The sequence below is a fragment of the Trichechus manatus genome, unplaced genomic scaffold (genome assembly GCF_000243295.1).
Source record: "Trichechus manatus latirostris isolate Lorelei unplaced genomic scaffold, TriManLat1.0 scaffold00101, whole genome shotgun sequence".
Taxonomy (NCBI): domain Eukaryota; kingdom Metazoa; phylum Chordata; class Mammalia; order Sirenia; family Trichechidae; genus Trichechus; species Trichechus manatus.
Genome location: NW_004444037.1, coordinates 8627113 through 8640515, shown reverse-complemented (window position 1 = coordinate 8640515; position 13403 = coordinate 8627113). Strand labels below are relative to the sequence as shown.

Genomic DNA, 13403 nt, shown 5'->3' with positions numbered 1-13403 from the left:
AGGAGTTCATCGTTAAGGCAGTGGGGTCCAAGGTGAGGACAAGGGGACATGATGGAAGACTAGAAACAGAGCCTTGAGGAATGCTGTCTTTAAGAGGGCAAGTAAAGGGGGAGTGTCAGAAGGGAAAAATGAGAAAATGCCATAGAAGTAGGAGGATAAACAGAAAAATACAAGCTTATGAGAGCCCATATTGGAAAGCGTTACACCAAGGAAGGGCTAATCAAGGTTAATGGTGGAAGACCTTTTTCTTTTACAGAATACATCACTTCTTTTCTTGAAAATTAATTTTTTAATTTACAGTTAGTTCTAGAAAAGGGTCCCTCTTTTAATAAAACTTATTAAAAATATTTAGAATTGCTCTGAACTCTTCTAATTTTACAGTTTTGTGGTTGACCTCCAAAGGTTGTGCGAGTCTTTGTGCAGAATTCAGTACAATCTGTTCAGCATTTCCATCTAAATACTTCATTATATACTAAAAATATAGCTTGAATTATCTTGGATCATCAAGTTGAACATCCTTGTCTTTGTCATAGTAGAATTGTTCCTCACAGAGAGAGTCAACTCCCATCTGATTACTCTGGGTCTGCATTTGAGTATAAAGTTAGAATCATCTTTTTCTAACTGCAACAGATTGTCCTCTGAACAGTCACCCTAATCTCTATCACTGAAGTACTCTTGTGTTCTTAGGGAACTGCTTTTATTTGGAAGCTCTTGGAATAACGGTCCCTGGCACTTTGAATAGTGTTCAAAATATTCACTTCCTTCTCTTTCACATTGAAGGACAGGTTCATCACCATAGGATTGTAATGATTGTGTCTGGCTTATAACCTTACTCGAATCATTGTCCTCAAGTGGACATACAAACTCCTCATTTGCCTCAGTGTCCATTGGGTTGGATTCCATGCTGTGCTTTTTGGAATCTTGTTGTGAGGGTCTTAAGTTTTCCCCTGTTACGATCTTGAGAGGACTATCTTTTTGAACTGTGTCTATTCCCTGAATGAATGGCTCATAATTACAAATGTCTGAGTCTCCTTCATTGCAGGCACGCTGATCAGGATGTGAGGGAACATCAGCAGAAGATGGTGGTGTTTGTGGTAAAATATCTACATTTGAAAATTCTAGGTCTCTCAGTGAACAATGCCATTCTGGTGCCTCTGACTCAGGAGCTATGACATAATCATAAATGAACATGCCTGGAATCTCCACACTCAAAGGACTAGTGCTCAGGGATCTGGGCAACGTTAATGGATCCTCAAATTTATTGGTGTTAGAAGCACTTTCCTGATCAGTCTCGCACAAACCAGAGTCTGGACCAGAAACGAGAGGCTTTTCAAAATGATCTTCCTGATTCTCACATTTCTCCAGAATGTTCTGGAAGGTGATGTTGTCTTCAAGACTCTCTAATGATCTAGTGTTGTCCATCCTTCCCTCTGCATTCTCATTCTCCGGTGACTCCCTGGCCCTATAGCTCTCCTCGCCATATGCCTCGTCTTCAGTCATATTCCTTGTACCTTCTGAACTTACTGAACTTAGAGTAAATAAAGACCCTTCATCAGAATCATAGTCTGTCTCCAACTCAACCTGAGTATCAGAAGGAACACAGTTCTGCTGTGGTTCCTTGTGGGCAGGAGTGACATCCATGTCACTGCCCCATCTTGGAGGAAAGATGGATGGATCCGTATCTCCTGGATCACTGTATGTGACTGTGCTGTAGTAGGCTGAAGCCTCTTCCTCAGGACTTGCCTCTTTGAGCATTTGCTGCTGAGTGCTCAGTAAATTAATACATGTGCTCATTTGCATTTCCTTAGAAAATTCCAGCTGAGAGCCTAGACCTCCTGAAGGTAACTGTTCAGCGGCCCCTCTTTCCTCATTCTCTCCAGTCCTCCAGGCATTGGTATGCATTTGCATTTTAGAGAGAGAAGCTGTCATTTCTCTTGAGACCAATGGGTTTAATTCATTAGAATCATTATGGATTGAACCAGAGATAGTTTGTAATCTGCTAGCTCCTGAAGAGAAGTTGGTTGAATGCTCACCAAGAGAATCTTCCTGGGCCACAGTGTCATAATTTAACCCTCCGAGAATATCATTCCTATAGATGTGATCCTGTGCTGCTGAAATTGGTTTATTATTATCAGCATTTGGATGTCTGGGGAGAATGGAATGGGTTGCATTGCCATTTGGAAGCAGGCTATCATTTCTGTTTCCTGCCCCAGTGTTATTTCCACACTCTGTGGTGCTCTGCCAGCTGCCAGCCCCCTTTCTGCTGCTTCTAAGAGCTCTGTCACAAGTGACAACAGTGTGTGGCCTTGGCATCACTGGGACAGAGTCCTGGTTCTCATAGAGGTTTAGACCATGAAAAGCTTGGTGTGGAAATGTGGTTGGGGGCTGTATGTTCCCTGCAACTTCAATTTCATCATGGAAGCCCTCATTTGAATATGTATTTTTTGAACCCGGGCTTTTGTTCCAGCATCTTTGTTGCCACAGTCTGTCAATATAAGGCCTTGTCAAAGCCCCCAGGCAGAAAGCAACGAAGAATGTGATAAACACCGACAGGCAGACCGCCAGGGTGAGGTCGTGGTAATTGTCTTCTCTTCTGCCAAGAGTTTCATCGTCCCAGGCATTTCTAACCCATCTTGGCAGACGTCTCTGCTTCTTGTTGATATCAGACCTGACACGTTCCTTCTTCCCCGAAGTGGAAAGGCTCACGGACATTGCTTCCTGGGACCTCTCTTCTTGGCTTGGTAGAAGTTTTTTCATATGATTCAGATGAATGTGAGGGAGGTGGGTCCTCCTGGAAATTCTGATTTTGGAAGTCCACCAGAATGCCTCCTCATTCCCTGAAAGTGGGAGGATCAAACACACAGACATTGAGCAGACATTGAAATAAGACTCTAATGGTCTTAAAAGCTTTCGAGAGTCCTTCTCAGTCCTTATCTAGCTATATTGTAAAGTGCATATTCCATGATGATCGATAGTTTACAGACAGCTTTTTTGCGTTTTTCAGTCTAATGCCAACCGTATGTATATGGCTCGAGCACATTTACAAACAGCTATCCCGCTTAGAGAGTCCCTGAGTAGTGCAATCGGTTAAGCGCTTTACTACTAACAGAAAAGTTGACAGTTCAAACCCACCCAGAAGTGCCTTGGAAGATAGGCCCAATGATCTGCTTCCAAAAGGTCACAGCATTGAAAACCCTACGGAGCAGTTCTATTCTGCACTCAAGGGGTCACCATGAGTTGGAATCGACTCAGGGGCAACTAACAACAAAAACAGGCTTAGGACTGCTGCTTCTAGGCCTAGGAGGTTGTATGTTTCTTAGGCCTTCTGCCTGACTGTTGCCAGATAGGAAGAAAAACAGAGATGGGAGGAGGGACGGCCACATCATTTCTCATTGCCCCATACCCTCAGCCACCCACATCTGTGAGAACATTCCATCAGCCTCCTGCAAAATCTGCCTTGGCCCTACCTATGTTTGCAGTATTATTTCCTCACCATTCTCCAGTATTGGGGAATAACAAAAATATTTAAGTTTCTCTACTGGCTTCTGATATTCTGCCCTTCACAATCCAAGTGCCAGCTGTGGCTTTTACAACAGAATGAAACAAGAGTGGCTGACAACATTAAGACTTCTCTGTGATCTTCATGCATTTCTTCTAAACCTGGGAAGCATAGCCATGTTTCTACTTTAACAGTGGTCCTGAATATAACAAAGTCCAGGACTCATTAAACAAAAATTTTTTTAAAAAAAAGAAAAAAACACTGACTTTCTGTTTCCAGTTAGGAGTTGGAGATTTAGCCAAGATAGTTAATAATGAAAAAAAAAATTTCTAGAATGTTCAACACCAGTAACATATTCTTGCAATTTGGGAGAGTGGCAGTGAACAAATCAAAGAAAAATAATACTTTTGAAATATGTAGGGTCACACTTTCAGAGTACCAGCAAATATTTAAAATAAGGATATTTCAAATTTAAAACATTTTTTCTTTGATTAATTATTTGCTAAGAATTAGAATAAAAATATGACATTTTGGGCTTTAGAGTGCAATTTCCTTCTAGTGAATTTTCTGTTCCTGACCAAATCCAATTGTTTCTGAGCTATTTGAACTAAGCTTCCTTGACCACATACAGAAAATCGTTCATAAACTGAGGAAAACAGGCACCAGTGATTATTCTGTGACATAACCCAAGGCTGACTAACAAACACATGGGCCAGAACTCTTGCTTTCAGGGGGCTGTCATTGTTTTAGGAGCTCTGGTGGCGCAGTGTTAAGCACTCAGCTGTTAACCGAAAGGTCTATGGTTCAAATCTACCAGTCACTCCATGGAAGTAAGACGTGGCAGTCTGCTTTCATAAAAACTACAGCTTTGAAAACCCTATGGTGCAGTTCTACTCTGTCCCATAGGGCTGCTGTGAGTTGGAATCAACTCAACAGCACCGGGTTTGGTTTTGATTTGGTCATTGTTTTAACCGAGACTAAAATGGGACCATTTCAGAGAACGAAGAGATACTACTGACTTACCTATAGACTTGTTGCAAATTTCATTCCACCTTTTCCTCCAGGATTCAGAAATGAAATCTTGGAAGACTGTCGTGCTATCGTCACACTGCCATTGGTTGTCAGCCAAGTCAACCTCCAGATGGGGAAGTTCTAGAGCAATGACCATCATCGACATCATCGATTGGATGGTGGTCAGAGCATTGCTGCTGAGGTCTACAACCTGTTTGAGAAGAAACAAAGTTAGGAGAAATCTATGAATAACATGTAGAGATAAAATAAACAAGCTACAGAAAGGCATTGTTGATATCTCTATGGGGGCAATATGAATCAGAGAATACTGAGTTTAAATCTCTGCTCTACCCTCAAAGACTCTGAGAACCATAGCAAAATTGTTTAATCTCTGTAAGCCTCCTTCCCAGGGTTTTGTAAGGATTAAGTGAAAGCTCTAAGCATCGTACCTAGACTAGATGCCCATTCATTTTTCCTTCCTTCTTTCATATTAGTTATAATTTGTACTGTTAGATAAAACCTAAACTTCTGCATTGTTGTCAGCGTCTAGAATTAGATACCAGATCTAGAATTCCTTTTCTTAAAAATTTTTTGAATTCTTTCTTTTATTGTACTTTAGATGAAGGTTTACAGAGCAAACTAGTTTCTCATTAAACAACTAATACACATATTGTTTTGTGACATTGGTTGCCAACCCCATGACATGTTAACACTCTCCTCTTCTCGACCTTGGTTCTCCATTACCAGCTTTCCTGTCCCCTCTTGCCTTCTCTTTCTTGTCCCTGGGCTGGTGTACCCTGTCTTAGTCATCTAGTGCTGCCATAACAGAAATACCACAAGTGGATGGTTTTAACGAAGAGAAGTTTATTTCCTCACAGTCAAAGTCGGCTAAAAGTCCAAATTCAGGGCGTCAGCTCCAGGGGAAGCCTTTTTCTCTCTGTCGGCCTTCTTCTCTTCGGTGTTCCCCTGGACTAGGAGCTTCTCTGCGCAGGGACCCCGGTCCAAAGGACGCGCTCTGCTCCTGGCACTGCTTTCTTGATGGTATGAGGTCCCCCTGTCTCACTGCTCACTTCTGTCTTTTATATCTCAAGAGATTGCCTCAGGACACAATCCAGTCTTGTAGATCAGGTACTGCCTTACTAACACAACTGCCACCTGTCCTCCCTCATTAACATCATAGAGGCAGGATTTACAACACATAGGGAAATCACACAGTACCAGGAATCATGGCCCAGCCAAACTGATATACACATGTTTGGGGGGACATAATTCAAACCATGGCATACCCCTTTAGTCTCATTTTGTTTTATGGGCTTGTCTAATCTTTGGCTGAAGGGTGAACTTCAGGACTGACTTCATTACTGAGCTATAAGGTGTCTGGGGGTCATACTCTCCGGGTTTCTCCAGTCTCTGTCAGACCAGTAAGTCTAGTCTTTTTTTTGTGAGTTAGAATTTTGTTCTACATTTTCTCCAGCTCTGTCTGGGACCCTCTATTGTGATCCCTGTCAGAAGAGTCGGTGGTGGTAACCAGGTACCAGCTAGCTGTACTGGACTCAGTCTGGTAGAGGCTGTGGTACTTGTGGTCCATTAGACCTTTGGATTAATCTTTCCCTTGTGCCAAATCTAGAATTTCTAGAAGCACTATGATCTTGAAAGCAGCAGATGATACAGAATGAGAGGTAAGGACAGAACTCAGAAGAATTGTGGTTGACCAGAAGTGGCAAAAAGAGAGCTTTTGCATCAAGTATTAGCTCAAAGGCAACACACTTCTCTGCATCCATGGCTGCTCAGTACGTGCAAGGTAACTAATTCTTCTAATCTAATCAGAAATGAAGGGGAAGTCAGGAACAAAAAAGGATTCAGTGGCTTTAGAAATGCAGAACAGGATCTGATGTAAGTTGGCCATGGCTGTGGCCTGAAACAGCAGGGAAAGCACAGTGAATGTGTAGCTCTAGTTACCATCTGCAGAGCACTGCCATGTACCTAAGAGTTCGGCTTCTAACCACAAGGCTGGCAGTTTGAATCCACTAGCCGCTCTTTGGAAACCCTATGGGGCAGTTCTACTCTGTCCTATAGGGTCGCTACGAGTTGGAATCAACTCAACGGCAATGGGTTTGTTTTTTGGTTTTTGCCGTGTACCAGGCTGCAATCCCATTTGCTTTAAATGCTGTCTTGACAGTTTTCAGGCCCTGTCTGTTCATTTCCTTTCTTGAGCAACTTATTACGTCCACTCTCCAACCACTCCCTGTATCATGTTCTCACATGTCTGAGTCACTGTGTACCTGTCCTAATCTCCCCAGGGACAGGTACCAAACAACTAAGGATACAGCCCTTATGCCCCCTGAGCCTGCAGAATTATTAAAAATGCCCAATCCCCAGGAATCCTGTGAAACCTAGTTAACCCCACCCTGCTTGCCATACATAAGCCCTCTCTTACAATTCCAGCTTGTTTTTACCTTGTCCGTGGGTGTGACCCTTGTGTGGCCTGCATCATGGCGTGCTGTACTTCCCTGTCTCCAGAAAATGTGAGCATAATAAACCTGGTTACTTTTCGTGGCCTCCCTGACTCCTCTTTCCTGTCACACCTGATTTATAACCCCACAAGTTTGTTCTGCCGCAGGCACTCTGTGGTGCTTTACATATGTTATTTTTTTAATATTTTATTTTGTTGTTGTTGTTGAGAATATACATAGCACAACACACACCAATTCAACCATATCTACATGTACAATTCAGTGACATCAATTACATTCTTTAAGTGGTGCAACCATTCTCACCCTCTTTTTTGGAGTTGTTCCTCCCCCATTCACATAAACTCACTGCTCCCTATGTTTCCTACCTAATCTTTTGAGTTGCTGTTGTCAGCTTGATCCCATATAGGTAGAAAGAGTGTCTGCTCTGAGCATTGTGCTCTTTCCAGGTCTATCTACATACCTTATTTTTGATCCTCTCGACATCTCCCTCGTTTCCCTCTTTTTACAGAGGAGGAAACATGTCTAGGCCACACCGCATTTCCCACATAGCCCTCAGCACAGGGGCCTGGTACACAGCCTGTGCTCAGTAAATAACGATGAAGGGAATAACAGGATAGAATGGCAGAGCTGAGACTTGATCTGACCCCAGCACAGAACACACCCTCCTGGAGTCTGAGCCCCCACCTAGCTGGGCTGCAGAGCCAGGCAGAGCAGGCCTGAGCACGACCCACCAGGGTGGGGTTGTGGGGCTTTTTGGGGAAGGGATGGGGTGCTTATTAATGGAACAGAAAATCATAAAAGAAGAAGTGCAAGACTTGCTTTAAAAAAAAAAAAGCGTGTCGTGGGTCAAAACGAGAGAGGCTGAATGTTATCAAGGCCAACTGTTTTATAAACGTCAGGAAAAAATCAACATTGGCATTTTGGGTTATATAAATTCTGTGAAGAGCTAGTATGAACAAGTCATCAAACAGTGCCACAAACAAGACCATTACCTATAGAATCAAAACTCACCCTCAACACAGGTAGTGAGGGTGACCTTTCCTGTCTTGAGTAACCACACAGTCTTGACTGTCTGAGAAAGGTTGCCAAAAGTAGGAAGTAAGAGACTGGGATGGAGAAGAAAACAATTTTTGCTTTGGCCTGGCCTCAACTTGTATCAATAGGCTATTCGCCCCATATTTTTAAGAGGCTATTTTCCTTTTAAGGTTCCCACTTGGGACTTCAGGTGAGACCAAAGCCCTGGCCAGCACCTGGACTGCATCCCCTTGAGAGACCCTGAAGCCAAGGACCCAGCTAAGCTGTGGCCTGGATTCCTGACCCACAGAAACTATGAGAAAATAAGTGTGTGTTGTTTTATGCTGATAAGTTTGTAGTAATTTATTACACAGCAATAGATAACTAATACACCTATAATGAACATCCTTCATTGATTTATTCCTTTGTTTATTCAACAAGTGATTTTAATATGTATTATATACCAGGCATATACTAAGCACTGGAAAAAAAACCAAAACAGACGTGACTTATGTCCTCAAAGAGCTTACAGTCTAGTGGAAGTGTTATGGGGATATAGGCATCAACAAATAACCTTATCTAAAATGAAATAATTTCAACTGGGATAAGTGTAATGAGGAGAAAGCATAGCATGTTGTAAGTGTGGATAAAAGGGAAACCTAATTTAATCTGGAGACCCAGGGTGTGTGTGATGGAGGTATAGGGGTGGGGGACTAAAGCCTCTCCCAAGCCACCTCTGGATGCCACCACTAGAGGCCAGTTTGGTGTTTCTAAAGGACCATTGAGGGGAGATTTTTCAATATCCTCCCATAGGGGAAGAGATGAAAGACAGTGCTTGGAGGGGAAGGGGCTGATGCTGCCAAAACTAGAGTAGGGCTTTGGAAGGGGGTTCCTTACCCTCACAGCTGTCAGGACTGAATGGTGCCTGAGATATAGCCTCTATGGCTCCAAAATATATCATAGGGCCTCTCAACATGGGTTCAATGTTTAGAACAGTGTGTGGCGTGTGGTAAGTGCTACCCAAGTATGAGCTTGTACTATTATCATTACTAATACCTCACATCCAATTTTGGGCATGGAAGCAACAGGGTCACCGGCCTTCAGAGGCTTATGTAGACCTGGGTTGCTGACATCTCAGCATCGGCCAGAGTGATTAAGACGGACCTCCCCAAGTGTTCCAGATAGCATATGACCCCTGCGAAATTTGATTGGCCTTGTACCTTAGGAGGGAGACCCACTAATAACTAAGATTCCATTTTTTGCTACCTGGCAAGTGGAAACTTGGAGTTGGATTTAATTTGATTTAGAAAACTAATGTGCCAATTCTTACAGCTGAGTATCATGCTTGAGTAAAATTCATGCCCATTACTGCGGTCTTTGATTTTAAGGCAACAAAGAGACATCGGCTCTTTTAGAGGATCTTAAAATACACATTTTTTTTTTGTTTGTTTACTCATAGCCAGTCCTACTAAATGTGAAGAAAATTCTTTGGTAGAAATATTCTTATAATGCAACTGCTCATATGTTGGCATATTTGGAATATTATAAAAATTATTTTAGAACCTGTAATTTTTTGAGATTCTTGAAGGCTTCTGGGTGAATTCTGAAGATCTTGTTGCCCTTTAAATAGAGGTTCTCCAGCTGTAGGCAGTTATGAAAATCAGTCAAACCAATTTGCGATATCCCATTGAATGATAGATCCAAACTCTGTAATGACCTCAGTTTCCACAGTCCTGTTAAAATTAAAAAGCAAATTAAAATCTAAACTGGTGATATTCACTACAAGCATAAATGATTCTCAGTAGAGAAGTATAGTATATCAATACTATGAAATACTATGGGGTAGATCAACATGCACTGACTGAACAGAATTCCAAGGTATAAAGAAGGAAAAGGTTAAGTTGCAGAACAGTATAAAGTATAATTTCAATGTTTTTGGGGAAAAAAAGAGCCATCTACAAATACATACATATATTTTGAGTAAGCAGAGAAAAAGTCTACAAGGATATGCACTAAACTATTAAGAGTAGTTAGGAGTGAAGTCCCTAGGCAGTGCAAATAGTGTGCTTGGCTGTTAACTGAATGGTTGGCAGTTCAAGTCCACCCGGAGGCATCTTGAAAGAAAGGCCTGGTATTCTACTTCTAAAAAAATCAGCCATTGGACAACCCTATGGAGCACAGTCCTACTCTGACACTCATGGGGTCACCATGAGTAGGAATCCACTCAACAGCAAGTGGTTTGGTGGTTCTGCTTAGAAGCAGGATGATTGAGGGAAGTGGGGTGGGATAAGGAAGAAAACTTTGTTTTTACTTTATACACTTTTGAATTCTTTCTTCTAATGAGCATGTGCTTTTATAATAAAAGCATCAATTAAAACAAAACAGGACTAATGAGGCACAGCAGTCCAGGGACAAGGACTAGAAGGCAAAAGGGGACAGGAAAGCTGGTGATAGGGAACCTCAGGTTGAGTAAGGACATTGTTGACATGTAGTGGGGTTCTTAACCATTGTCATAGGGCAATATGTATACTAACTGTTTAATGAGAAACTATTTTGTTCTGTAAACCCTCATCTAAAGTACACACACAAAAAAGAATATGTGAGATCAAATTGACAGTAGCAACTCAAAAGGTTTGATGGAAAGCCTAGGGGACAGTGAGTTGAAGACAATGGTGATGAAATAATTTGGAAAAGGATAGTGAGAATGGCAGCACAACTGGAAGAATGTAATCGAGGTCACTGAATTATACATGTAGAAATTTTTGAAATGGTGTTTCTTTGGCTATGCATATTTTCACCAAAAAGAAAAGGCCCTCCCAAGGTCAAGAAGGGAGAGTGTCAACATGTTGTGGGGCTGTTAACCAATGTCATAAAACAATATGTGTACTGACTGTTTAATGAGAAACTATTTGTTCTGTAAACCTTCACCTAAAGTACAATAAAAAATTTTTAAAAGAAAAGCATCAATTAAATCTAACCTTGACTGAAAGAGGTGACAGGTAAATATTTGTGTATTTGATTAAACTCTGGGTAAAACTAAATAACCTTGCTAGGGTGGTTGTTGTTGTTTTTTAGGTGTCGTCGAGTTGGTTCTGACTCATAGCTACCCTGTGTACAACAAAACAAAACACTGTCTGTCCTGTACCATCCTCACAATTGTTACTATGCTTGAGGCCATTGTTGCATCCACTGTGTCAATCCATCTTGTTGAGGGTCTTCCTGTTTTTCACCAACCTTCTACTCTACCAAGCAAGGGTAACAGAGGAAAAAGTTGTTCTTATGCTTATATGGATGAATTCTTCCAGCTTTAAGATTTTAAAATTTTATTTTGTAGCTATATTCTTTCTTTTAATTACTTATTATTGTTGATCTTATGACTATTTTCTGGGCATTCTTGTATTTTTCAAAGGTAGAAAGTGAGAGCTAGATTTTAGTTTCTGGCAAAAAATCATTGAATTGAGTTTTCGTCTCTACCTTTGCATTTCATTTCATTCAGAGAGTAACCAGGAGGCCCATCTGGCACTGAAAATAAAGGTTCAGAATGCAGCACCAGTCTTAGTATCCTCCCAAATTTGATTTTTCATAAGAGTCTTACAAGGAAACACCTGCATTATCCCATTTCCTTCTGCTCTGTTCTCACATGTAGTCTGTGTCTTTAACCAACTACTATGTAACAGCTCACGTTGGTTAAATTCCAGGAGGGTTTATTCCTTACCCGCTATCTACAAGGTATTTTTTATAACTTAATTGAAATGACTTCACCATGTAGGGTGTCATACGTTCATTTCTGTTGTACAGACTAAGCAGGGACCATTAGGACAGCAAATCAATGAAAACATGAGCAAGGCATTTGATGCTGAGACAAGTATAGCATAGAATTCTTGCCCTTAAAAAGTTTATAGCCTGGTTGAGAGATAAGACATACATACAAGAAAAAGTTACTAGTTGTACAAAGCAGTTCCTCATAAGCACCATTCAACTATAAATTAACCATTATTTGTCGCTTCTCCATCAGATGATCAGACCCTCAATGCAGAATTCACATCTTTGAACCACTGGAATTGCTACAGTATATTCAATAGACCAGGGATCACAGTGTTTGGCCTACACAGAGATTTAAAAATTACTGAGCCTACATAAAAGATTTCATACAAAAATCTGCATTTCTGGCTTCTATTGGAAAATTGGAAGTTCCAACTGGCACAAGACAGCATTTGGCTGAAGCTGAATGAGAGCTGCCTGCTTTAGATGGGGCACGTACTTATGGGAAAGTATTATTGTTTTGTACTCGTGTCTCTGTCAAAAACAGGAAAACAAAGGATAGAACAAGAAGCCTGCAGTATTTAATAAAAATGAGAGATAATCAAAGCTGAGACTCAGCTTGCATGTTAGTAATAAATTCTTTGTTGTTCGTTCATAAATAGCCATTGCCCAAGCTCTTGCTTGCTGCCCACTACCCTAGGTAATCCATCCTATCTCCCTACCCCCATAATTCAACACAATCCATCAGAACTCTTGCTCCAGCACTATTGCCAGGAGGCATCTAAGTGGGGAGCTCAGGGTGAAGACCTGTTGTTGAATATTTTGAATATAAGCCCTTGAGAGAATAGGTTTATTTGTAGAGAGAAGAATATTCCTACATGTTTTAATATGCAAACATATAGGTCTGTGGGAAAAAAAATGCAGTATAAATGCAATATGAAAGAAGCTATAGTTTTCTTAACATTTCCACGGTAACTTCCTGGCCTAGGTGAACTCATAATTCCTACAATATCTCAGTGCTTAATTGAACTGAATATTGTTAAAAGGTCAGTGGAGGAGGAGATCATGTCTAGCTTTGGAGTGGAGGGAAGAAATTATTTTTAAATTCCTATTTAATTGTGCACTCTTTACGCTCAAAGAGTTTTAGAAACATCTCTTTTAATCTTCACAAAGACCTGTGAAATTATCTCCATTTTGCAAACGACAAAACCTGAGCTGAGACAAGTTAAGAACTTGCCCAATGTTATGGTAGGTGGAGCTGGAATTGAAACCTGGATCTCTTAACTATTACCCTTTAACCATATTCATATCTTTTAAAATGAGAGCAGTGCTGGTTCAGTGTTAACAGTTCTCCCATACCCTGCAGGAGACCCAGGTTCGATTCCTGGCCAAGTTACCTCATGCGCTGTGGGGATATATGCCATTTAAACATGGCTGCACTATTGACAACTGCAGCCCCCACAGGCCTCTATGCTGCACAGCATGTTGAGACTTGTCCCCAACATGTTGAGACTTGTCCCCAACATGTTGAGACTTGTCCCCAACATGTTGAGACTTGTCACATGTGTTTTCCCAAACATATTGTCCCTTTACTGATTGACTTGTTTACCTGAATTCCTTCTCCCTTGCCCGCACCCAAAGCC

The 13403-nt window shown here is 41.3% G+C and overlaps 1 protein-coding gene across 1 annotated transcript in view; it reads right to left on the bottom strand.

Moving 5' to 3' along the window:
* Positions 1-651: 651 nt before the first annotated feature.
* Positions 652-13403, bottom strand: part of LRRC66 (leucine rich repeat containing 66) — a 25373-nt gene continuing 12621 nt past the window's right edge. Inside the window, exons 2-4 of the mRNA XM_004382929.1 lie at positions 9562-9731; positions 4523-4721; positions 652-2837 (exon numbers count right to left, since the gene is read on the bottom strand). Of these exons, the coding sequence (XP_004382986.1) occupies positions 652-2837; positions 4523-4721; positions 9562-9731 (2555 nt within the window). The remainder of the gene's footprint in view (positions 2838-4522; positions 4722-9561; positions 9732-13403) is intronic.